The 27926-nt window shown below is 42.2% G+C and overlaps 1 protein-coding gene across 1 annotated transcript in view; it reads right to left on the reverse strand.

The window, feature by feature from the left end:
* Window positions 1-27926, reverse strand: part of LOC132397142 (potassium voltage-gated channel subfamily KQT member 1) — a 795097-nt gene that overhangs the window by 636635 nt on the left and 130536 nt on the right. Inside the window, exon 3 of the mRNA XM_059975504.1 lies at window positions 23275-23365. Coding sequence (XP_059831487.1) covers window positions 23275-23365 — 91 coding nt within the window. The remainder of the gene's footprint in view (window positions 1-23274; window positions 23366-27926) is intronic.

A 27926-nucleotide genomic window follows, 5' to 3' on the forward strand; every position in this document is an offset into this window, starting at 1 on the left:
TTTTTCCCCCAGATTTATAATGAGTGAAAGAAGAAACAAGATATTGGACTGCTGGAAAATGATGCTGGAGTGGTAGTTGTGGAAAACATTACAGAAATGGTGAACATACTTAATAAGTATTTTGCTTCAGTCTTCACTGACACCAGCAGAATGCAAGAGTGTCAGGGGACAGAAGTGAACGTAGTTTCTATTACTAAGGAGATGGTGCTTGGGATGCTGAGAAGTCTGGACCAGATGGACTACACCTCAGGGTTCTGAAAGAGGTGGCTAAAGAGATTGTGGAGGCATCAGTAGTGATCTTTCAAGAATCACAAGATTCTGGAATGGTTCCAAACGACTAGAAAATTGCAAATGTCATTCTACTCTTTAAGAAGGGAGAGAGGTAAAGACAGGAAATGATAGATAGGTAAGCTATCTGACTTCAGTGGTTGCAAAGATGTTGGAGTGCATTATTAAGGATGAGGTTTTGGGGTACTTGGAGGCACAAATTAAAAAAGGCCGAAATCAGCATGGTTTCCTTAAGGGTAAAACTTGCTTAACTAATCTGTTTGAATTCTTGAAGGAAATAACAGACAGGATAGACAAAGGAGAATCAGTGGATGTTGGATTATCACAAGATCTTTGACAAGGTTACACATGAGATTGGTAAACAAGGGACGAGCCAATGGTATTACAGGAAAGATACTAGAATGGATACAAGATTGGCTGACTTGCAGAAGGCAAAGAAAGGTAAAAATGGAAGCCTTTTCTGGTTGACTGTCAGTGACTAGTGGTGTTCCACAGGAGCCACTGTTGGGACTGCTTCTTTTCGTGTTATATGTCAATAATTTGGATGACAGAATTGATGGCTTTGTGGCCAAGTTTGCAGAGGATACAGAGATGGGCAGGTAGTGATGAGGAAACAGGGAGTCTGCTGAAGAACTTAGATAATTTAGACAAATGGGCAAAGAAGTACAGATGGAATACAATGTCGGTGAAGTTTATGGTCATGCACATTGGGAAAAGAAATAAAGGTGTAGACTATTTTCTCAGCAGGGAGCAAATTAAAAAATCATAAATACAAAAGGACTTTTGCAGGTTTAGTCAGTGGGAAGGAAGACAAATCAAATGTTATCATTCATTTTGAGAGGACTAGAATAAAAAAGCAAGGATACAATGATGAGTACGAGGAGTATCGAGAACAGTAATGGACCACTATCTAAGAAGGGATGTGCTGGCATTGGAGAGGGTCCAGAAGAAGTTCATGAGAGTTATCCTGTGACTGAAAGGGTTAGTGTACAAGGAGTGTTTGATGGCTCTGGGCCTTTACTCACTGGAGTTCAGAAGAATGTGGGGAATCTCACTGAAACATATGGAATATTGAAAGGCTCAAATAGTGTGGAAGTGAAGTGGATGTGGGAGCATGTTTTCCACGGTGGGAGAGTCTGTAGAGTGGATGTGGGGGGATGTTTCCTGTATTGGGGAGGTGTAGAGTGGATGTGGGAGGATGTTTCCTGCATTGGGAGTGTCTGGAGAGTGGCTGTGGGGGGATGTTTCCTGTAGTGGTGAAGCTGTAGAGTGGATGTAGGGGGATGTTTCCTGTAGTGGTGAGGCTGTAGAGTGGATGTGGGAGGATGTTTCCTGTATTAGGGAGGCTGTAGAGTGGATGTAGGGGGATGTTTCCTGTATTAGGGAGGCTGTAGAGTGGATGTGGGGGGATGTTTCCTGTATTGGGGAGTCTGTAGAGTGGATGTAGGGGGATGTTTCCTGTATTAGGGAGGCTGTAGAGTGGATGTGGGGGGATGTTTCCTGTATTGGGGAGTCTGTAGAGTGGATGTAGGGGGATGTTTCCTGTATTAGGGAGGCTGTAGAGTGGATGTGGGTGGATGTTTCCTGTATTGGGGAGGCTGTAGAGTGGATGTAGGGGGATGCTTCCTTTAGTGGGGAGTCTGTAGAGTGGATGTGGGGGGATGTTTCCTGTATTAGGGAGGCTGTAGAGTGGATGTGGGAGGATGTTTCCTGTATTAGGGAGGCTGTAGAGTGGATGTGGGGGGATGTTTCCTGTATTGGGGAGTCTGTAGAGTGGACGTGGGAGGATGTTTTCTATATTGGGGGCATCTGTAGAGTGGATGTGGAGAGGATGTTTCCTGTATTGGGGAGTCTGTAGAGTGGATGTGGAGAGGATGTTTCCTATAGTGGGGGTATCTGTAGGACCAGACGACAGAAAGTCAGAGATGAGGAGGAATTTCTTTGGCTGGAGAGTCATGAATCTGTGGAATTCATTGCCACAGATTGCTGTGGAGGCCTGTGGAGGCTATATTTAAAGTAGAAATTGGTAAGTTCTTTATTAGTCAGAGGTTATGGGGAGAAGGCAGGAGATTGAGGCTGAGAGAGACAATAAATCAGTCATGATGAAATGGTAGAGCAGACTCAATGGGCCGAATGGCCTAATTCTGCTCCTATGTCTTATTTTCTTATAGTCTTATGGTTTTACTTCCTTTTCATTCATCCTTATTTCTAATGAAGAGTCTCTTCCTAGAAGCTCAAAATATTCTAGTATTCTCTGTTTTTATGTCAGATTTTCAACTTCTGCAGGTTTTAGATTCTAATGTTCCTAGGCTACTTCATTTGTAAAATATTTGAAGATTTGGGCTTCCTTATTTGCTATTCTACCATTAGGATCTGCTTACATCGACAATCCAGCCAGGCATGAAATGCTAAGATCAATTGTTCTACAACAATGTTAAATGCTGCAGAAACAAAGAAAGCAACCTTAGGAATGTAACCATAGCAACATCTGTGAAATTATTCCGAGTCTTATCTAACATCAAGACCACTGCCTCAGCTTTGATCAACAGGCAGCCTGTTCATTATGATGAACTCTTGTCAGATTGCCTGCCTTGGGAACCAAGACTGTTATATCAGACACAACATTACACTCAGGACAACGGAATCATAGAGTCTTATAGCAAGGAAACAGGCCCTTTGGGCCCACTCATCCAAGATGCCCATCTAGTTAGTCCTATTTGCCTGTGTTTGGCCCATTTTCCTCTACAAGAGGATTGTAAATGGCCAAAACCACGTGTTAAACAGGTTTATCACACCAACAGAGATTCTATAGAGTACAGGGACATGCAAGCCCTTATATTGGACTCTTTGGCTAGAAAAACATCTGCCACAAAATGAGACAGAACCACTGGACTTTCTGCTGCCTGAATCAGTCTACACGAGTGCCAGATTGATGTTTACAGGATTACTGTGTATTCAGTGATGGTGATGAGCTCCAGTCTCAGGAAGATCTATAAATGTTCAGCAGGCCAGGCAGCATCTGCTGAACGAAAGTTTATGTTTCATTTTGAAGATCCTTTGTCAGAACTGGTAAAATGAAGGAGTTAAACCCAGAGAATCCACTATTCAGATATTTTGAGAACCCAATTATTCGGGGGTCAGCGGGAGACGCTCATGGAGTGAGTACTGTTTTGGATTCGCTCCATAACCTTTACTTTTTTTTTTAACCTTTGATCACCCTTATTCAGCTTATTTTTACCTATACCGAAAGTTTCTTTGTTAATTTTTTTTTAACTTACTGCCAAGAGTTTGTTGTGAACTTTTGAAGATATGCAAACAGAAATGTCTCTCAGGTCTAAGGGACGAGAACCCGGACGCAATCCGAACGGTAACGGAAAGAAGCAGGCTCCGCCACAACAAACTCAATTAACTTATGAATTGTTTATGGAGGTTTTGGACAAAAAATTTGATCAATTACAACAATTTTTTAAAGAAGATATAAAGGCTTTTCAAGAGTACATGGTTAAGACGGATTCAGTAATTAACCAGCAACAAGCTCTTATCGCATCTCTGCAAGAAGATGCTCGGAAGCGAGATTTGACTATTGAAAAACTGCAACAGGATTTAATTTCGAACATTAAGCTGATGGAAGCCCTTAAAGCCAAGAGTGACGATTTTGAGATTCGGTCCAGAAGACAGAACCTACGTATACTTGGTCTTCCAGATGGCATAGAAAAAGATGACCCTTCGAAATATGTTGCTCAATTTTTAAAAGAAGCGTTTCTGACGATTTTCCCGAATAACCCTCCTTTATTGGATCGGGCACATAGAATTTGGCGTCGATCACTGAGTGCTACAGACAAACCTTCGGTTGTAATTGTCCGGTTCCATTATGTACACAACAAAGAACAACTTATAAGTGCAGCTCGTCGGGCAGGAATGGTTAAATTACAAGACTACTGCTTCCGTCTGGTTGAAGACTTTAGTCCTGATCTTTTAAAAAAAAGGCTTCTTTTTAAACAGTTGATGGCTGAATGTTATGAGAAAAATCTGAAACCTGCGCTCCTATACCCTGTGAAGCTTCGAATTCTCCGTTGAATGCACCATGCCAGGTTTTTCTTTCAACTTCAGAAGCGAGAAATTATCTGGAGAAGAACTTCCCTATTGCTATAGACACCAGTCTCTAATAAATGAACGATTCTGATCGTGTGAGATGGTTCTCGATTTCTTAAACCAGAATTAACCTCTGGTTATTGGTGTAGGTTCATCCTATACTTTATACTTAAGTTAAAGTGTGTTTTCGTTATATCAATTGTTTTGCTTTATACACTTTAACCATTATACTACATTCTTGTCTATTAACTTTGTTCCTTCGAAGGTATATTTTTAACCCTTTGAAGGTGAATTTTTTTTTGATTAAGATGGTGGTTTTTTGAAAAAGATTTTTGGTTTTGCTTAAGATGGCGTTATTTTTTTTCTTTCTTTCGTCTTCTTCCTACAATGCATTGCTTATCATAGCTTAAATATTTTTTGTTTTGTCTCGGCTAGAGCCCGATTTATAAGTTTTTTTTAGTGACTATATTCTTATTTTTTACAACTAACTATACTTAGAAATATGGTTTTTATTATAGCGATTTTAATTTTTAAAGTTGGGGTGATTTTTTTATATATATTCTTTATATATGGAGTGTTCTTCCGCTGACATAGGGGTAGAATTAGTCTCATCTTTTCCTTTTTTAAGTCATATTTTGGCTTTTTCTCTTTTTCTTGGGGGGTGGGGGGATGGTCTGTTTCCTAATTCTAATTTTTTTGCATCAGTTTGTGTTAGTTTTTTCATTTGGGCTGTTTTTGAACTTCAAATATGTCTGTGTTGTCATCACTTCCGGGTCCTCTCTTTACTTTTGTTCCTCTTCCGGGTGTATGAGTTTACAAGTTGGTTAACCCTTTCTATACCTGTATATATTTTTTATTATGAACAATGTTTATTTCTGAAATAAAAAATCTTCATGGTATCAAAGGGTAGATGAAGGATGTCCTGATGAGAGGAACTGTTATCAGAATGGCAAGCCACATACAAAGAAGGGTTACCCACTAGGACACAGCAAGAGGAATAAACCCTCTTATGGAGACACCACCAAGCAGAGGATAGCTGAAGTATTTAAGAATGAAACAAGACATCATGCCCCTTATCTGTCATTTTTATTCTGCTGTCAAGCAGAAATGTGAAATGACCCTAGCTCTCATCTTCTGGTAACACGTTATTCAAACATGTCTTCAGCAGAAGTATGGAAAACCAAAGCCCATCGCGGTCAACAAAACTGAAGAAGAAAACTCTGTCCTGAACCCCAATAGACAATGACTGGTCCATAAGAGACATCACCCCTGAAGAAAATGCAGTGGATTCAGAGAAAAATTGCTAATTGACTGGTGACACTGTCCAGACATCCCACCCTGCAAAAACTCATTTCAGGGAGGTAGCACCACATTCCCCCCCTCCCCCCCCCCCCCCCCCCCCCCGGTCAACCTCCAAGTGTGTATGTATACAGGACATTTGATTATGAAAGAACACAACAATTTATTTGATCACATATCTACACACACACACTCACACATTCCTTGCTGAGTTCTTGGGTCTTCTCTTCATTTGGAACTTTTCTCAAAGTAGTAGTAGATGTCAATTAGCAGTTCTCCAGGTGACATTGAGAACTCCTTAGCAGCAGTTTAGCAGCACAAATGTTGACTTGGACAGCCAACGCTGTAAATATGAGCAGCCTGTGCTTCCACTTAACCCACCATGGCCAATAGAAAAGTCACTGTTGCAAACAGAGCAGCGAACAACACTGTCATTATTCTTGACCTCTATTAGGCAGTGGTACACTTTAGTGTAGTCTGGGGTGAAGTACGTTTTATATTTTCTTTTTTTGGAACACTCTGCCATGGTGCTGCAGGACACTAAACTGAACTGATGGACACTGAAAGAGAGTGAGAGGTCGACTATAAAGCCCGCCCACAGAGAAAACTGATAGGTCTACTTAGAACAAAGAGAAACCAGTCAGGATGCTCTCTCTGTCATTCTCTCGCAACCTCTGTCTCTCTTGCTCTCTCTCTCTCTCTCCATCTCCCTCTCTCCCCCTCTGGCTCACTTGCTCTCAAAAAATCGATTTCCAGGATATTCTGTATAATTTCAGGGCTTCAGGGAGCCACCATCAATATGCGGAAGACTCCCGGAACTTCTAGGAGGGGTGGGATGTCTCCGCTGTCAGGCATTGTAGAGGAGGTGTGACCCAAACACAAAACAAAAGTGACAATTTAGCAATGAGTAATCACTTTACTAATAAATTGCAAAAGAACAAACTATGAGGGTCACAAGTAAGAGAGAATGGACCAGCTAACAACCCGGTGACTGAAGGCTAGTTGCAACTGGTTGAGTGAACAATGGCTGAGGGTCACTGATAGGTTTAAATAGGCTGCAGGTGATGAGTTGGAAATGAGCTGCAGGTGAGTCCTGTCCGCTGGTGGAGACTGGGAAGAGCAGGGCTGATGGGACCCCTCCCTCCTATGATGAGCACAAGACAACCCAGGATGATCTGGATGGATCTGGTGGAACTCGCTCCTCAATGAGCGATGGATTCAAGATATAAACTGGTTGGCGTCCAAGGTCTCTCTTCTGGGCTGTACCCTTCACAGTTGACCAGGTACTGCACATCCCATCCACGATGTCATAAATCCATCAAATGGTGAAATGGAGTAGATTGGAGAGCAAACTTAAGGCAGGATATGTGGAAGATAGGTGCAGCCCTGAGGGAAGGTGGCTGCTGGAGATGGTAAGTGACTGAGTTGATGTGATGGGAAAAATGGACTATGGGAGTCGGTTTGAAGGGGCAGATATCTCGGTCCCCAGGCCGGAGTAGTCTGGCTAGGCAACGATGGTGGTAGGCACAGTTGGCAGCTAGGATGACCCTATGTGCCCTCTTTCAAGCATTTTGGCATTGTGAACCAGGGCCTGGTAGATGGGGCTCCTCTGCGGGGAACAACAGGGGTTGGTAGCCATGAAGTATTTAATAGAATGACATAACCGTGGCAGAGGAGAAGTGTGGATTGTGGGCTAATTCATCCCAGAGCAGATACTTCTTCCATGTGGAAGGGTTAGAGGGGGTAAAGCAATGCAGAAAGTTCGCCACTTCATGATTGGCTCTTTCTGATTGACCATTACTCTGTGGATGATAGCCGGGGGACAAACAGCGCCAGAGGGCTGTAGGAGAAGGTGAAGTTGAATGGCTTGAAGAATAGGGCCCAGCCAGCCTGGAGTGGATCTGTCGTATGAATATGAGGTTCTGGTGGTCAATCCAGGGTTGAACTTGGGCGGGAAGAAGGCACTATGGGATGCCTTCCCATCTGGTTCTCATTAGGAGAGGATGGCTCCAGCTCCAGACACGATCCTGGATCCTACTCTGCCTTTCAATTATGTTGTGGCTAACCTGGTTATGACTCCACCCTACCCTGAGGAAACCCTCATCACTACAGTATTAAAAACACCATGACCACTTTGCACAGAAACTGATTTTTTTTTTATTCTACTTGTGTTCTTTCTTGCAAAAGTCAGGTTCAATTGATGTTTAATATATAGATTGGATTTTTATGTCTGATGCTTCTGCAAGTAATCTTTACATTGCAACCATACTTGTATATCTGATAATAAACTCGACTGTGGCAGTACCCCCTCACATACCAAGAACCGGCCTCCTTGACCTCTGGTAGTGATCAGAATTGACACAAAGGTTGACTTTCCCTTCCACCAGTTTGAGGAGGAGTTGTGAACCTAATGACTAATCTTTTACCTCAATATCATTTCCCTGCATTAACCCCTGCACTGGGTCCCTTAATCTTATTGCTCAGTTGAGATTGCTGGACGCAATCCCAACCAGACTGTGCATGGAGCTCCCCCCGACCTACACAACTCTGTGCAATGATTGACGCAGATCTGTCAATCATCCAACTCCTAATGCCTGCCCATGGGTTGCAGAGGTTGACACAGCCGCTATCTCTCTGGATGTCACCATAAATCTCCACTAATTGAAAGCAGAATTCAGGGACTCTGTATGGACTTGGTATTTGGGCTCCTTCTCCCATTCTATTGGAGATAGGGAGGTCCTATCACGCTCAGTGCCCCCTGAGCAAATTGATAGACTGTCTACTCCCGTTGGCAAACAAGCCACCATTCTTTGGTGCTCCAAAATAAATGGGAATTAGAAGGGGAGCAGAGGTGTCCCTCTAACACCTTAAGAACTGTGTCCTAAGTAATTTAAAACAGCTAAAATATAGTTACACTTCAAAATATAATGATATTCCCACAATACAAACCATCAATTCAGATTACTTGAAAATACGTAATTAAAATGCATTATCTTCAGTGGAATGTAATGTGCAGAAATGTGCACATTCTTGCATAACTTTAATGTGGACAAACGAAGTTTCAATCCTGATAAAGGATCTCTGCCTGAAATGTCGACTCTTTAATCATCTCCATAGCTGGACCTACTGAGTTCCAAAATAACTTACGAGTGTTGCTCTGGATTATTAACAACTACACAACTTTGTGTGTTTATGAAATCACATCTCCTGCTGGTATCCTGGTCCACTTTTTCCATTTTGCTGAGAACCAGAAGGTTTTCTGTTCCTGGCTGGCTTTGGAACTTGTAGGCAATATCGCCCTCTTTTGGACATTCAGAGTATGGCAGTGTAAAGGTATGGAATTTAATCAAAGATTCCACAGTCAATTTCCTTGTGTTTAAAGGACAATCATATCAGGACAAGTTAAGATTTAAAATAAAGGAAGCAAATTATATTTGAACCTCAGTTTGAATCTCAAAATGCTCAAGGGCATAGAATATAAGGATGAGCCAAATAAATAAAAGTTCCCATCTCAGTAACAAATTGTATTTAGCCCTTGTGAGATCCAGGCTGATGGAGTCCCACCATCTGTGTCTGTACCCAGTCAGCACCAGACTGGCTCAGCACATTGGCCAAGACAGGAATCACATCCTGTATGTGGCATTGCTGTATGTGAGTGATGAGCTTGTAATTGGTTACAGACAAGATGTGGAAAGAATAAGGACCCGAACTCAGGCTGTGTTTGGCATGGTGATGCCAGGATTTAATCTTCTATATCCAGCTCTCCAACTCTGTCAAAGGCAAAGCACAAATGAAGCATAAAGAAGGGCTTCAATGTCTAGCTTTCCAAGGCTGTAACTTTAGTTCCTTTCCATGAAAGTGGTTATTGATGTAAATGAATCAGAATCACAATCAGGTGTATCAATGCTGATATATGTCATGAAATGTGTTGTTTTGTGGCAGCAGTACAGTGCAAGACATGAACATTGCAATAAGTTGCAATAAATAACTTAATTAACAGTGCAAAAGAGGAAGAGAGAGATATTCTTCATTGCTTCATGGACTGTTTGGAAATCCGAAGCAAGAGGGAAAGAAGCTGTTCCTAAAACAGTTATGAGCTGTATTTAATATTTCAATAATATTGTAAGTATGTTGTTTGATGAAGAATAATTCTTTATGGGTTGTATGTAAAATTACGTGACTAGTATAATTCATGATGCCACACTGTCATCTATGTGCCTCGCTAAATTAAAAACGAAGTACACAAGTTTATACAACACACACAAAATGCTGGTGGAACACAGCAGGCCAGGCAGCATCTATAGGGAGAAGCGCTGTCGACGTTTCGGGCCAAGACACAAGTTTATCCTCAGTCTCCCCATGTTTTTCTTTCGATTAGTTTTGGAGTTAAAAAAACATCAGGGCAGAGATGAGGAAGTTTTAAAATTAACCTGAGATGACAACCTACCTGTTCTTGAGACAGAGCGAGAGAGAGAGACAGAGAGAGAAGTCAGTGATAATAACTATAAATAAAAAATAAGTAGAATGTTTGGCTACATCAGAAATACAGATGCATTTGATTGCACGATTGATAACTGGATTATGTATACTGAGGGAATTGAGCAGTATTTTCAAGCAAATGAAATAGCTGAGGAAAAATGAATGCTGAGTGCAATGGGTGGAAAAGCATACAGTTTGCATAGAAATTTAACAGCTCCAACCAAATGAGCCAAAATTAACTTGGCTGAATCATGAAAGTAATGCAGGAACTTTTATACCCAAAACCATTGTTGACTGCAGAATGCTTTAGGCTTCATAAGTAGAATCAAAAGGAAGACTGGAGCAAAAGAATCAAAAAGGTTGGAGCGACTGGGCTTGTATACACTGGAATTTAGAAGGATGAGAGGGGTTCTGATTGAAACATTTAAGATTATTAAGGGATTGGACACACTGGAGGCAGGAAGCATGTTCCCACTGATGGGTAAGTCCAGAACTAGAGGCCACAGTTTAAGAATAAGGGGTAGGCCATTTAGAACAGAGATGCGGAAAAAAAAATTTCACCCAGAGAGTGGTGGATATGTGGAATGCTCTGCCCCAGAAGGCAGTGGAGGCCGTCTCTGGATGCATTCAAGAGAGAGTTAGATAGAGCTCTTATAGATAGCGGGGTCAAAGGATATGGGGAGAGGGCAGGAACGGGGTACTGATTGTGTATGATCAGCCATGATCACAGTGAATGGTGGTGCTGGCTAGAAGGGCCGAATGGCCTACTCCTGCACCTACTGTTTATTGTCTATTGAAGCGGAGTCCAGTTCAACAAAACTGGCTGAATTGAAGAGATTGTGTCTGATCATTGTCAGTACAAGGATGGGCTTAATAATGCACTGAGAGATCATTTAGTTTGTGGAATCTTACAAGAAAGCATTCATAAATCATTCAGAATCTTTGCCAATTAGAAGACCTGGATGAACCAGGAAATCCACAATCTGCTGAGAGCCAAATCTGCAGCATTGAAGTCTGGTGACCAAGAACGTTGAAAGGAATCCAGGTAAAATCTCTGGAAAACCATCTCTTGGATGAAGTGGCAATTCCGGACTAAACTTGAATCAAGTAGGGATGATCAACAGTTGCGGCAGGGCTTGAATGCCATCACCTCGTATAAAGTGAAATTAAGTGACCTAGGTGACCACAGGGCTTCGCTTCCAGATGAGCTCAGTGCCTTCTATGCCCGCTTTGACCATCAAAACCTGGAGAACCATCATGGTCTCCCACATCCCTCGATGATCCAATGATTTTAGTCTCTGAGGCTGATGTGCGAGCGTCCTTCAGGAGGGTGAATCCATGATAAGCATCCTGCCCAGGTGGGTTACCTGGCCAAGTAATTAAAAACGTGCTGACCAGCTGGCTGGTGTGTTCCCTGAGATCTTTAACTTCTTGCTTTGGCAGCTTCAGTTATACCGGTGCCCAAGAAGAGCATGGTGCCCTGCCTCAGTGACCAGTCACACTTACAGCCACCATAATGAAGTGTTTTGAGAGGTTGGTGATGAAACGTATCAACTCCTGCCTGAGAAGCAACTTGGATCTGCTCCAATTTACCTACCAGAGCAACAGGTCCACAGTAGATGCCATTGCATTGGCTCTTCACTCTTCACTCAACCCTGGAACATCTAGTCAGCAAAGATGCATACATCAGGATGCTCTTTATCGATTACAGCTCAGCATTTGATACCAACATCCCCTCAAAACTAATCAATAAGCTCCATTCCTTGGCCTCAATCCCTCCTTGTGCAATTGGAGGCTAAAATTCCTCACTTACAGACCCCAGTCAGTTCAAATTGGCAACAACATCTCCTCCACAATCTCCATCAGCACAGGTGCACCATAAGGCTGTGTGCATGGCCCCCTGCTCTACTCACATTACACTTATGACTGTGTGGATAAGCACAGCTCCAATGGCATTTTCAAGTTTGCTGATGACACCACTGTTGTGGGCCGAATAAAAAGTGATTATGAATCAGCATATAGAATGGAGATCGAAAATCTGGCTGAGTGGTGCCATAACAATATCTTACTCAATATAAGCTGATTATTGACTTCAGGAGAAGAAAACCAGGTCCATAAGCCAGTCCTCATTAGAGGATCAGAGGAGGAGAGAGTTAGCAATTTTAAATTCCTCGGTATTAATATTTTAGAGGACCCATCCTAGACCCACCAAATAGAGCACAGCATTGCCTCTACTTCCTTAGGAGTTTGTGGAGATTTGGCATGACATCTAATACTTCGACAAACTTCCATAGATATGTAGTGTAGAGTATATCACAGGCTGGTATGAAAACACTTATGCCCTTGAATGGAAAATCCTACAAAAAGTAATGGATACAGCCCAGTCCATCATGGGTAAAGCTCTCCCATCCACTGAGCACATCTATATGAAACACTTTCACAAGAAAGCAACATCTATTACTAGGGACCCACACCACGCTCTCTTCTCACTGCTGCCATCAGGAAGAAGTTACAAGAGCCTTAGGACTCACACCACCATTTTCAGGAACAGTTACCATCAACCATCAGGTCTTGAACTAAAGTGGATAACTTCACTCAACTTCACTTGCCCCATTATTGAATTGTTCCCACAACCAATGGACTCATTCACTTTCAAGGACTCTTCATATCATGTTCTCGATATTTATTGTTTATTTATTATTATTATTTCTTCTTTTTCTATTTGCATAGTTTATTGTTGTCTGCACAATGTCTTAGTTGGGCTGTCTATCATTGATTCTGTTATGGTTACTCTATAGAATTATTCAGTGTGCCATTAAGAAAATTAATCTTGGGGTTGGAATTTGGTGAACATTGATAATAAATTTACATTGAACTTTGAATTCATGAATGGCTCCTAACTGAAGCAAAAGTCACATTTAAAAGAGCAGTTGAAATTGCTATATCAATGGAAACAGCAGAAAGAGATACAATTGAGTTCCAGTCAGGAATGAAAGCAAGTGTGAACAAAATTCCAACATCTAAACAGAAAACTAATGATAGACAAGCAATGTCGCTTACACCAGAAGTGAATGGCAAATTAATTAAAATGGAATTAAGAGATCAGTTCAGCTGTTTCATTCATTCCACAAAAGTGTTTGAATGGCACTTCAAAGATTCTGAACTGAAGCTTGCAGGTATCCAACTAAGAAGTTATACTGGAGAAAAGATAGCTCCTCTGGGAATGACATTCATAACAGATAAATACAACTAACAAGCCACATTAGGCTTCCATGTGGTTAAAACAGGAGGGAGCATTGTGGGGTCATGATTGGCTGACACAACTAAAACTTGATTGTAGATCCACCCTTCATTTTCATGCCACAGCTCTTGCAACAGAGTCCGTGAAATTGAATTAAGAAGTGGACTGGGTGATGCCACAGCAGTGTTCAAGGATGGCATTGGAAAACTCAAAAATGTCAAGGGTAAAATAGTGTTAAATGACAATGCCACACCAGTAGCAATTAGCTAGTGAGCTAGCTCAAATGGAGGCTAAAGGAATTCTTTCCAAGGCTGAGTGGAGCCCCTGGGTAATAACAGTGGTCTCAGTGGCCAAGAAGGATGAACTTGATAGGATCTGTGGTGACTTTAAACTCACCATCAACCTAGTCCTGAAAACAGATCAATAATGTCTGCCTAGGATAGATGATATTTTTGCAAACCTTTCTGGAAGGAAGCACTTCAGCAAACTGGACTTAGCGGAGACCTACCTACAGATGGAGATGGAAGAAGAGTCCATAGTGTTTCTCAACATAAACACACAAAGGGCATGAATGCTGTAATAGGCTTATTTTTGGAGTAGTATCTGCACCTGCACTCTGGCAGAAGGTCATGGACTATGTGTTGCAAAGCTGCCCAGGCACACAGTGTTACTTGGTTGACATCACTGTAAGGATAACAAAGAACATCTCCAAAGTCACAAGCCAGTGTTAAAAAGTTTAGGAGATTATGGGCTCAGAGCATAAGGAAACAATTATGAATTATTTAAACCAAGCATCACTTATTGTGGTCACACCACTGACACACAAGTATTACACAAGTGTGCTGAGAAAATTCAAGCAGTGGTGGATGCCTCAAGGCCAGAGGACATATCAAAGTTGTGATGGTTTTTGGGACTTATCAACTACTAAAACAGGTTCTTGCCAGACCTAGTTAATATGCTCCACCCCTTGAACTCATGACTACAGAACTGGAAGAATTGGCAATGGACAAAGCAGGGCGAAGTGGCTTTCAGAAATGTAGAGGGGATGATGACATCAGACAATATGATCCAAATCATCCAGTTAAGGTTGTGTGTAACACCTCACCTTATGCAATATGTGCAGTCATATCACATTTTAATAATGATGGAAGTGAACACCCCACAGCCTTTGCATCATGTTCCCTTACCACTGCAGACAAAAATTAAACACATTTTTGTACCCATATGGGAGTGAATTTACCCTCATTACTGATCATCAACCACTACAATCCACAGACAATAAAGAATGAATATAGAGATTGTCTCTGTTCCTTAGAGCATACAAGTACAAGATTGAATTCAAGAGAACAACTAATCATGGAAGTGCAGATGGATGGTCCCATTTCCCCTAATCATGGAAATAACAGAAAAATTTACAAAAGAGGATACTCTAGGTGAAATATTCTCCCTAATGCAAATTTAAAGTCTCCCTATTACAGTAGAGATGATCCAAATGTAAACTAGAAAAGATCTAAAGAAGTGTAAAGAATGCACGGTGGACAGCATCTGCAGAATACACTACACTGACTCAGAATGAGAAACTTCCAAGTTCCCCCAAGCAAATCGCAATGCAGCACACTCCACAACCAACAACACACCAGCGATGCTGTTCCTGGGTTATCCCCTGTGCTCACGCTTCAATCTCCTCAAACCCAATCTCAGAAGTAGTATGTGGGACAAACAGCTGTGACAAATTGAGGCCTCCACAAGCAAAGAGGTTCAATGCTTCACTCCGGGATGAGCTATCCCGGTGAGGGACTACAGAGGTGATCGAATGTACCAACTTGGAAAGATTAAGGACGGAACTGGACCCATCGCCTAAAGAGTGGAGATTGTGTCTGATGTCATCCGGAGATGACACATCGATCAGCTGAGAGCAGAGTCAATTGTTAGAGAAGAATCCAGAGCTGTTGGGAGTCCCAGAGTCAAATCCTACAACCAGCATGGAGGAGGACCCAGGACCTGAGTCTGTTTCACAGCCACAAGCCTCGCCTGCCAAGCAGAGTGAAGACATCTCCCCACGTTGTCAGGGATCCTCCCACATCAATTAAATTTTAGGTCTGAATAGGACAATATAAAATGTACTATGCTGTGGATGTCTGTTTAATAGTTGTATTAAACAGTATACTGTATGTATATAAGTTGAGATGCATTCTATTTTGTATTTGAGTTTATAGCTAAGCAGGGAGGACGGTTGCGTATTTAGTATATCAGTAATATTTGAGTAATATTGTAAAAGTATTGTTTGATTAGGCATTCTTGTTTAAATAATTCGTTACAGGATATATGTAAATATACATGAATGGTTTACATCCTTACGCCACCAAGTCATATGCACCTCACTAAAGTAAAAAGTAATGTACACATATTTACACCCGGGCACCTTGAGTTTTTCTTTCAATTAGTTTTGGAGTTACAAAAATGTAACGGTTGGGTGTGGGTCTTCAGGCTTCTGCACCTCCTGCCTGATGGCAGTAATACGAAGAGGGCTTCTTAAATATGGATTCCCCTGCCTTGAGGCATCACCTTTCGAAGATGCCCTCGACGGTGGGGAATGATGGTCCTGGTGATTTCTCAATAACCTGCAGCATCTTTTAATCCTGCGTTTCAGAGCCTCCCTACCAGGTGCTGATGCAGAGAGTGAGAATGACCTCTGTGGTACATCTCCACAAATTTAAACCAGTCTTTGGTGACATACCGAATCTCCTTTAACTCCTAATGAAGCATAACCATTCATGATCATATCGATGTGTTCATTAAATAGTTCAGCCTAAGCCCACACTTACAGCAAGGTCCACACTTAGGGAAGGGCTCTGATGGAGCTGTTGCAAAGGGGCAGCAGTGATTGCTTTGGCCATGAACTTCACCCCCTCCGTGAACTTCAAAACAGCGGAAAAGTTGCTTCTAGATCAAGGCCAAGACTGATGGTCGGGGAGAGATCGTTGGCAGCCTCAGGTTCTAGTTACGGGGGGGAGGGGTGGTCCAGGACTGGGGAGTTTGCAGAGGTCAAGGCTATCACTGGGGAACTGTCTGGTTGTTGCATTGTGTTGATGGGTGGGGCAGTCAACAGAAGGAGGAAATATAAGTGAGGGACTTGGCTGACAAGCGTCTAGATCTTAGAAAGATGGCGTTACAGTCATAGATTCACACAGCACGGAAACAGGCCTTTCAGCCCACTGAGTCTGTGCAAACCATTGAACACTCTCCCGATACTAAAACCATTTCTTATCCCCTGTTCCCATCAACTACCCACGTTCAATTCTCCTGCCACCCACCTACACAATGGCTATCTCTCAGTAATCGAACAAACTCTCACCTTTGGGGTGCGAGTGGAAACCAGGACAGCTGGATGAAAACCCACAGGGAATAGTGTGCAAATCCCACGGGGAGTAGTGTGCAAATCCCACGGAGAGTAGTGTGCAAATCCCACGGAGAGTAGTGTGCAAAACACACAGGGAGTAGTGTGCAAATCCCACAGGGAGTAGTGTGCAAATCCCATGGGGAGTAGTGTGCAAAACACACAGGGAGTAGTGTTCAAACCCTACGGGGAGTAGTGTGCAAAACCCACACAGGCAGCACCGCACGTCAGGATTGAACCTGGATCGCTGGAAAATTAACTATCATGTCACTATGTAATCCTGGAATATCCTGGAGCCTGATGCATTTATTAGCTTACTCTGCATTGTCATACAACATAGAGGGAGGCCATTTGGCCCACCCAGTCTGTGCTGGCTTTCAGAGGAGTCACACAGTCCCATTAGAATACATATTTCCATCTTCTCTCTGACATGCCCATCAACTTATCCAGAAGCTCCCAGGACAACATAGTCTAAATACTCCCAGGAGAAGTGATCAGCGAATGGCATCAGTCCTAAATTCCTGCCATTGTATCGGGCACAGGGACAGTTCTGTCCCTGAAGCAGTTGGTCAAATTTCCGGTGTTACTGTGTTTCACTCCATTTCCATTTGTACCAGGTTGAAAAGGAAATGCAATTGAGCCTTAGGTCTGACGGCTCTAAGAAAAAAAAGTATCATTTGATCTGCTACAACGCATTATTGTCAAGGATGAGTGAGCACTTTTGCACTCTGGTGATGCTGGAATGGAACCAGGATTTAATTAAGGAAGAATGTGGTGTGGAAAACCTGACAAACAGAGACAGCCAAGGGGTGGGAGAGGTGTCAGCTTAAATTGGGAAACTTCCCCCAACAAAGTTGCTTTGCTTGTCAGCCCACAAGGCCCAGGGAAGGACCTCCAGCTGGTTGTCAAGGCAACTTCCACACTTCTTTCAAGCTGAGAATCATACCATATTAACCCCATGCTGAACCGCGTCAGCACCTACGTTGTGCACCTGCCAGTCAACTCTATTACCACAGCTGCCAAAACAAATTGCCTAAACCACTGCAATCATGATTTGGGACAGGCTCGTTGCCTGATTTACGGTATTTTTTCATTTTAATACCCTAAGACCATATAAAATTACAACCATTCTGCCCATTGAGTCTGCTCCACCATTCAATTATGGCAGTTTTATTTCTCAATCTCATACTCACTCCTTCTCCCCTTAACCCTTCTTATCGATCAAGAACATATCAACCTTTACTTTAAGCGCTCCCAAAGACTTAGCCTTCACCACTGTCCATAGCAACGAGTTTCAGTTTCAGTATTCTCTGATTAAAGAGGTTCCTTTTCATCTCCATTTTAAACGGATGCCCCTTTGTTCCGAAGCTGGGCCCTCAGATCCTAGACTCTCCTGTTATTGGAAATATCCTCTTCACATCTTTCAGTGTTTGGCAGGTTTCAAAGACATTGCTCCTCATCCTCCTGAACTACACTGAGTATCGGCCAACTAGCACTTCATATTCTAGAATCCTCTGAGCAAAAAAATGGATTAGCAAGGACACGTTTGACTTAAGATCACAAGAATCACCTATTGTGACGAATCTGTGATGTTATAAAACATGCAGTTTTGTCTAAAAAGCTGTGTTAGAGTCCTGGTCACATTAACCACACCATCATTGCTCAACTAGAATTGCTGGTGTCCAGCTCCAGGGATAGGTGATGGTGAAGGGGAAGGGTCTGCCATTGGTACACCAACTGATGGAGTTCCTTAAATCCAGCCCAATCTTTACATCTCTACAGCCCATGATGGTGAGTTGTCTGGGAACCGTCGACACATTTTGGGTACCTAGTGGGTGAAGTGGGACTGTCTAACATAAAAACAGAAAACACTGGTTTGCTTTGCAGATTTTCTCTGGTTCTGCCTGCAGAAAACATCTCAGCAGGTCAGGCAGAGTCAGAAACAGAGCTGACCTTCTAATTTTTGAAGAAGCTGCAACATAAACTCAGCCTCTGTCACGAAAGATGCTGCCTGACCTGCTACATATTTCCAGTGCTTTTTGTTTTGATCGCAGGGACAGGTGTTGGGTTTTTTTTTTGCTTTTGGTGGATAATTTAGACCTTGAGGAAGTGACACCTGATGGTCAGGCATTCAGATGTTCCAGTTTCCAGACCAAGCAGGAGTAAAGAAGTAAATGAACGTACGCACCTCCGGGGCATTTCTTCTCCATCTGTGCTGCGGGCTGTGAAGCAAGCGGGGTCAGGGGGAGGTAACATTGAAACACAAAATGGGAAAAGGAACAGGCTCCACCATTCAGTACGGATGACCATCTATCTTAGTGCTCAATTTCTGCTTTCTCTTCCTTCACTTTCGATGGTACCTGTGTCTAGAAGCTTCCTACATCCCTCGTAAATACATTCATTGAGTTGACCTTCACAGCTGTCAGTGGTAGAGAACTCCACAAGAGCACCACCCTCTGAGGGAAGGCATTGTTCCTCATAGATCAAGGTTCAAAGGCACACTGATAGTGTGTAACCTTCAGTCATTTTAGCGATGTATGGAGGCACACAGGATGTAAATGGCTCCTTGCTCACTGAATCCATGCTGACCACCATCACCCATTTACACGATTCATTACATTTTATAATCATCCCACCATATTCCACCAACTCACTTACACGCATATACAGTGGCCACATGTCTTTGAGAGGTGGGAGAAGAATGCAGAGGAAGTACATCCAGACTCCAAACATGAGTTCAGGATTGAATCCTGTGTGATTGGGATAGGGAGATGGCTAATCTCTGCTGGGTCAGATCCCAGTCCTGCTCAGCCCAAACGCAGCAGCAATAGGGAATCAGAACACAAGCACTCCAACACAGCTTGACTCTAAGTGAATGTCTGTCTACACTGATGATTTGATTCCCTCCCCAGTCTGCCTGAACGAGCATTCATCTGCTCTAGTTATTAGTTGTGGTGCCAAGTCAAACACCTGATGTAATTATCATGAGCTGAAACCTGCTGCTGGCCAACCCCTCCTTCAGGCACCAACACCATCGGGAACCCAGGCGACTTCTCCCACTCCCCTGCTTTAAACAACGTTGCCTGGAGACAACGAGCAAGAAAAACCTTCCATTTTGACCAGGGCTAACCTCTGCCTGAATTTTGCCCCATTAAAGCCAAGCTTCCAAGCAGACAATTAAAACCACTGTTAATGCTATTTGCTTCGACCGTAATTTAACACATAGCTTGTCTTAGAATCAATAAGAAGTGGTAGCATATATGCACTCTTAAAATAGAAAATTACTGGAGACATATAAACTGAGGTGCTGAGACTAAGCATTGAACCCACTGGATTTTGATTGCATCCCAATCATTTGGAGGCAATACAACGTGGGTGCCAGGCACATTAGCACTCTTCTTCTGGCACCCGTTGTACTTTACTCACCTTCATCCCAAGTCAATGAAATCTTCGAACCCCCACAACTTTTCACTACGCTTGTTAGTAAAGAAAAACATGTTGTGGGCCATGGCCAACATTCTGGTAGGTCGAGGACCAGGCCCCCACAGTAGTGACACACTCTCAGGTCGCTGTGCACTCAGTTTGCAGACATCCACTGTGAGTGACTAAAGCAGAACTGCACTGTAAACACTGCTTTCCCTCCTGTATCTGACAACGGCACAAACTGGCAATACTGATCTTTGTGGAAGGAACATGTTGAAGGAGCTTAGGAGAACGGTGGTGCCTAACAGAGACCCCTTTGCTTGCATCTTTGGAACAGCTCTATTTCTATCTTTAATATCTCTATTCAGGGTTCTTTTGACCTGGTGTTACACGCTTACTTTGGTTCTTTGTGGGAATGAGACCTGCTCTCGGGGTCTCACGGCTGGCCGCTATTTGATATGCCGAGGATGCGGCCTAGAAACCTAGTACACCTTCAGGGCTCCGGGGTTTTGTGGCTCTGGAGGCAGGCGGACTTGAGGTCGGTGCCGCTGCGGGAAACTGGTGCGTTGTGGGAGATGGAAGATCGAAAGCAGTGAGCTGGCTGCTGGCTGTCTGCCCAGAGACCCGAGTTCTTTGGGCACTGAGCTCGGAAGAAGTGACACAACAGAACTTTACCATCATAAATCAGCGAGAGGTTGTTATGTCTCCCCTCTTGCTGTGAAAAGGGGCCACCTCTTTTTTCCCATATTAGGGAGCGAGAGAGCCTGTAGTATGTTGGATACCAGGTGAACGTGTAGTCTTTGGGTTAATGCACGTCTGTGTCTTTATTGATGCTTTGCTGCACGCCGTCATTGCTTGGTGGGGGAGGGGATGCCGATGCTTTTTTGCTGATGGGGAGGGGGGTTCGTTGCTTTGCTGATGCTGCTTATGCGTGGGAGGGAGAGCTGGGTGGACTTCTGGGTTCTAACATTTAACTGTCATCCATTCTTCAAGGCACTCCTCTGTCTTCGTGGATTTTTGCGGAGAAAAAGCATTTCTGGATGTACATTACACAACATTTTTCTGATATTAAATGTACCTTTGAAATATCCACTTACAGGCACCAGGACAGATTTTCTTGCATTGTCACAGCATGTTTGCCTCTGGCCTTCCGGAACTGCACTCATTATTTTTAACCCATTCAAGTTCTTTGTCATGAGGTGAACACAACTAAAAAGGCCCACAGCTAATTTTCCTTTTGCAAAATACTCCACGCACAGCCTAACCAGCATCTGTACAAGCAGAACATGATGTCCCATGTTATCATTCTACAGTACATAACCTTTCTAGCCAATTAAAAGCTGTTCTATTTTTTCTACCAGAGTAAGTACACTTACATTTTCCCACATTGTACTCTATCTGTTACATTCTTACCCACTCATTTATAATGGCCGTATCCTCTGCAGACTCCTCATACCCACCTTACTTTCCTTTTTATCATTTGGCTTTGTATTAACAGCAAACTTAGGCTCACAAATGTTAGTTTTTCCATTGAAGTTACTGAAGGATTCAAAGTACATTTATTATCAAATTATGTATTCAGTTTACAACCCTGAGATTCGTCTTCCACACAGACTGCCACGAAACAAAGAACACCATGGAACCCATTCAAAGGAAAACATCAACCCCCCTTCCCACAATGAAAAAAGAATTTACATTGTGAATAGCTGAGAGCTCAGTATTGGCACCTGACATTTAACTGATCCTCGTTAATACATTACTCTCAACCCAGCATCCCTTATTTTCTGCAAAAATGTATTGTTTCACTGTATCAAAGGCAGTTTGAGAATCCAGACTGACTATATCCATTGGTTTCTCCTTCATCCATTCCGCTGGTTACCTTATCACCTAGCCTTTCTATTAAACTATGTTGACTCTACCTAATCAGTTTATGATTTAAGTGCTCTGTAAACAAATGCTTAATAATGGATTCCAACACTGGCCGCCAATTGACGTCAGTGTTATTAGATTTCTGAACTTATCTCCAGGACTGTTCCAGAAGCTCAGGACATTTGCTTGATCAATTTATTCTGCAGCCACCTCTTCTAGAAATGAAGGCATTAGGACCAGAAATTTGTCTGCTTTTAGACCTTTAAGTCCTTCAACTCATTTTTCTTTGGCAATATTAATTGCCTCCAGTTTTTTACTGGTGCTGCACCCTTGGTTCTCCATCATCTCATTTTTGAAGTCTTCTTCAGTAAAGATAAACCATACTTGTTTAATACTTTAATTACTTTATTCTTCAATAAAATTTGCATCTTGTATCCACACATGCTATCATTAATCACTATATATAAAGCTCTTACAATGCTTATAAATCTTTCTAATTTCCATTATCTCTATTAGGATTTTGATCATCCTTCTGCTGTTCACTAAAACTCCCAAACTTGTTATTCTTGTGAACAATATTATCCCAAGTCTCTAATTCTGCTGATTGATGGACTTTATCACTGGGATATTACTTCTCAAAATAGTTGTTGGTAAAGAAATACTTCTTTGAAAGTTTCCCCAGTCTGCGTTGGTCAAATTGCTATTCTGACCCAGTGATCACAATGTCAGTGAAACAACAGGCAATAGTGCACCGAGTATACTGGCTGATAATGAGCATGCAGTATTGAGCTAGACTCAGTGTACTGAATCCAGCAGCTGTTTAAGCACCAGATGTAACAAATCTGTCAGCCATAGCAATCTCATGGATAACTGACCACAAAAAAAGGATTAATTGCTCAACACAATTATATTTGGCAAGGTAATTTGTGCAGCAAGGGGCACCAATCCATTCATCACCTTGAGAAAGTAAGATTCAAAAACTGTGACATGTCAGGTTTAAGATTACAACACTAGATTTTTCTATACATTATTCTGTATACATTAATACAGGCTACAGACTCTAAGAGATTTGTATACCCCACTAGAAGAATGTCAAGTGGTGGGAATAATTATTCTTAATAACCAAGCCCACATTACAGAGTGTGTGCAGAAGAAACATCATTGGTAAGAACATTGGTTTACGTACCATCCACACGAGAGCTCTGTTGGCAAAGTAATGGTATTGTTCGATTGTTGACATGACACTGAAGATGAGGCAAACCAAAACAATTAGAAATCTGAAAGGCAAAAAGAAAATGAAATGAGAGGGTGAAGAGCACAGAAATATAAAATCAACATTTTTGATAAGGCAACATTCGCCATACTTTCAAAAAGAGGAACAATTACATCACTTCTTTCAACCAGCTTATGAGGAAGCCACATATACCAGCCTTGTTCTCTTAACCATTTAACAGGGAGGATAAGGTTTAGCTATCCTGCCCACTGAATGAGGGGAACAAAATACAATTGGTCAAGTACCCTAACTCCAGCTTACGGATGGGAGAGTTTTAATATAGCCGCACACACATTGGTGTCCCCACCTAAAACGTAGCCAGACCATTTCTGAAATCCAACGGAGAGAATACAGTGAAGATATACACTGCCTCAGCGGCTCACTGCACTCACATGCAGTGATGTGCCCATCCTTAACTTTGCACTGCTGCACAGTACCACTGTCATTTGCCTGACGCCAGCCCGCTAGGCCCGAGTTGACGTAGTAGTAGTCATACGACTGTCACTGGTGCACCTACAGTATGCATTATAATATCACAATGGTCCCTTATTGGTTCTTATTCCATCTCTGAAGACTCAAGAGACTGCATATAGTGTAATCTGGAGCAAAAAAAAATCTATCGAAAGAATTAGGCAACAGCATCTATAGGGCAAAAAGAATTGTCAACATTTGGATGCAGAGTCTAGAACTGAAACATTGACCAAACCACTGAGATCCTCCAGCAATTTAATTTTGATCCCATTAGTGCTCTTATACCCAGGAATGGATAGGAAGTATCAGTGTATTTGAAATTACAACCGTTATAAATTTAACCAAAGAATTCAATGTGATAATGAAGAAGTGGAACAGAAGTTAACATTGTTTCTCCAATAACTGATAACTCTGCTGGGTCTCATCTCTGGATATGCCTCATACAGAATGGACCTCACATCATTCATCTCAGACCTCACAATTGTGCACGTTGCTGGGCATTTACTTTCCATCTTATCTGTGGGTTCTTCAAAAGGCACAGGTGATGCTTGAAACCTCAGTAAAATGGTTCTCTAACATTGGGGGCAACATATTACAGGGTCTTCTGTCAAGCGTCTTGCTGTTGAGAATTGCAAATATTACCATTCTGGACCAGTACGTTGTTTTGCTTCACAGGTTTGTCTCTCAAATCTTATGGTGGTCTTCAGAGATGACTCTGTAATTAATAGTTTCTGTTCTGGTATCTATCTCAACTATTATAACTCATTGCATGCTTCACTTACTGACCAAAGAGAAATGGTAAGTACCCATCTCCTGCTGGCAAAATGCTCAATGCTGGCAATCTGTGGCATTCCATAAATATACCCAATATTCCCTTTATGCCAATAGAAGCTCTGCTCTTTGTTGATATTACCAACTCACATGACCAACCAACTTCTCCACTGGTAACCTGCAGGATTCCTCCTGTATGACTAGCTAACAGCACTTGGCTCCACCCCAATGAAAAATGGTTTCCAACGCACGTCTTAGTCTTCAGCCAACTAAAATCGCAATATCTATGGACTCGCATATCACTGCTTTCTCAATTAATTGATTTGAAATTCAACATTCTGTTTCCATCTCCTCATTACCTAATTTTAAGTACTTCAAGAGGACTGTTTATTATACTTGGACCATGTGAGGGAGTTTAAGTTTAAGGTAAACTTTGCTGGTTGGTTCCTTCTACACAGATTTATGTCCTTCTGCAATATGCCTCATCAGTAGCAAATCTAGCATTAAATCATTTTGAAGAGGGGTTTTGAGGATCCTGTGATTCACATTGTAATGCTTCCATCTTTTGCACTCGCATGCATTGTTACTCATACTTTGATCACTATAACTCCTCTTGTGCAACCTGCCGCATATCTTCACTGCTCTCTTAAGCAACACACACAATGCTGGAGGAACTCAGCAAGTCAGGTAGTATCTATGAAAGTTAATAAACAATCAATGTTTTGAGCTGAGATCCTTCATCAGGACTGGAAAGGACTTATCATATCATTGAAGCCTGATGAAGAACCATCAGATATTCAAGGGTAATTCTTGCCTCGAGATGCCTGGCCACAAGTTCAGAGTGAGGCAAAATGATCTGAATATGGTTATAATAACAGTTGACTTGGAAAAGGAATCGGTTTTTAATCATGTGCTCCTAAAGTATGCAATTAAATTAATAAGCAAAATTACTTTCAGCAGGTTTGACAAGCTAAATGCAAAGGTGATGATGGGATGGTCCAGAATACAGGTTGCGCACAATGGGTCAGTATAAGGAATTGCACACTTAGGATGGAGATGAGAAATATCTTCACTCAAGGAGCTGCAATTCTCTATGCAATAGATACTGAGTTTTTGCCTGCATTCAAGGTAGATGCTAGATTTTTAGATAACAAGAGAACTGGGAATAAAGTGGAAAGGTGAAATAGAGGTAGCAGATTAACGTGACCTTATTGACCAGCTGCATTATATAGTGTGTGCTGCTTATGACTTTGGATGCATTCATTGCCGTTGTTTGGATATTGCTAGCCATTAATAAAGGTTTGCCATGAAGCTCTGTCCTGTGTACTAGTCTAATTGATCAGAAGTACCAGAGAGAACACCATGTTGGTAAGGAGTATCCAGGGAAATAGGAAGAAACAAGTAAATGTAAGAGAGAAAAGAATGGTGTTCCCTAGAAAAAGCGTGAATGGTGTTAATGATATTAGTTAATGGATGTGGCATTTATAGTGAATTAGAAAAGTATGACAGATCACAGCTGTTTGCTCCATATAGGAGAATGGGAGAGAAGACCCTGAGTGCAAATAATATTGTCAAAGTCCCAGCAGGAAGACAGAGATCAGAGAAATGGGTCCTTTTCAAATAGACAAAGATCATAACTACTTCTAGTGGTAGGATCAGAAATATTTCAAATAATAATGAATTTATTAGCATCTTGAGCATGAAATAAGTTTCTCATGAGGATAATTGTGAGGATTTTGATGGGAAGTTAAATCCCAGCCCATTCAGAGATTTTCACAGGTACAATGGTCGGAAAACAGGTTGTCAGGTTTAAGTCATTGGCTAAAAGAAGCAAGTTTCAAATATTTTTAGACTGGGTGCAGTAAGATCATTCATTTTGTTGTCTGGAAATAACAGAATTAATGAAAAGCTGTTCAACTCAATGGAGCTTTTTTCAAAGGATTGTGTTGAATAGTCTGGAAAATGGAATGGGCACCAATCAATTTGAAACAGGTTCATTCAGGACACTGTCTTGAAGTTGGGCAGGGAGCAACCTCAAGACAGATAACAGCATGGTCTTCTCCTTTATGAGCAAGTCACATAATGCTGTGGTATCTTCAGAGGAAAATCAGCAGAGCATTTGAGTGTCAGATTTAAGAAGGCGAGAGTCCTGTGGATGGAATAGATGGGAAGATTTGTCATGGTTTGATACGGACACCACCTGCATCTTCAAGAGCTCTGATGCAAGAAAATTGCAAAAGTAGGCTTTTAACAAGTTCCAAGATGATGCCACCAGAGTGAACTGTATCTCAATAATAAGTCCAACTAAAGAGATGAGATAGGAAGCTTAGTGAAAAATGTCATGGTAACAACCATTCCAACAGAGCTGGTCATTGACTTTAGAAAGGGAAACGGTCCACATGATCCTGTCTAGTCCAATGGTGTTGAGTTTGAAAGGGTTAGGAGTTTTTGGAATGTGAGGGAAAACCAGAGCATCCAAGCAAAGCCCTCGCAGTCATGGGGAGAACGTTCAAACTCATTCCAGAGCGCAGCAGGACAATCTTTCAGCTGACACTGTGAAACAAGGTGCTAACCATTACGCCGTTCTGCTACTCGGCACATTATGGAAACCGACCTTCCCTCTCTGGGCTCTGTCTGTACTCCTCGTATAAAGCAGCCAAGATAAACAAAGACCCCATCCGTTCCAGGAATTTTCACCACCCACTTCTAATGGGCATACTGTGGCGACCCACTTCCCAGCGCACTCGAACCGGCTCACAAAGCGGCGCGTGCCGGCATGGAGGCTGGTCCCAAAGAGGGCGCCAAGTCTGCTCACCAGCAAGAGGAGCGCGGGATCAGGAAGGCTTTAAAGCGAAGCCGCGAAGTTTGAATAAATCTCTTTTGCAACTGCAGCTCACCGACTCTGTGTTGTTATTGCAGTGCTGTGTTTAGCACACGGCTACAATACAATACAAAGGCCAGACAGAAAGTACGTACAGCTTCTACCCTGCTGTAATAAATGGTTCCCTAGAATGATGTGATGGATCCTCAATCTCACAATCTACCTTGTTGTGATCCAGCTCCTTACTGTTTACTGGCACGGAACTTTCGTTGGAGCTGTTACACTTTATTCTGTATTGTTTTACCTTGTATTGCTTCAATGCACTGTGTAATGATTTGATCTGTGGGTCCAGTACACAAGATATACTGCTACATGCAACAATTATAAATCTATTCTGATTCCTGTTCAATTTTTCTCTGAATAAGATGACTGTTGCTGAGGGTAGTAATTCCTGCTTGCCGGGGACACTGGGGGAATGTGGATTGCCACCCATGTACTGGAA

Source organism: Hypanus sabinus, chromosome 7 (genome assembly GCF_030144855.1).
Source record: "Hypanus sabinus isolate sHypSab1 chromosome 7, sHypSab1.hap1, whole genome shotgun sequence".
Lineage (NCBI taxonomy): Eukaryota > Metazoa > Chordata > Chondrichthyes > Myliobatiformes > Dasyatidae > Hypanus > Hypanus sabinus.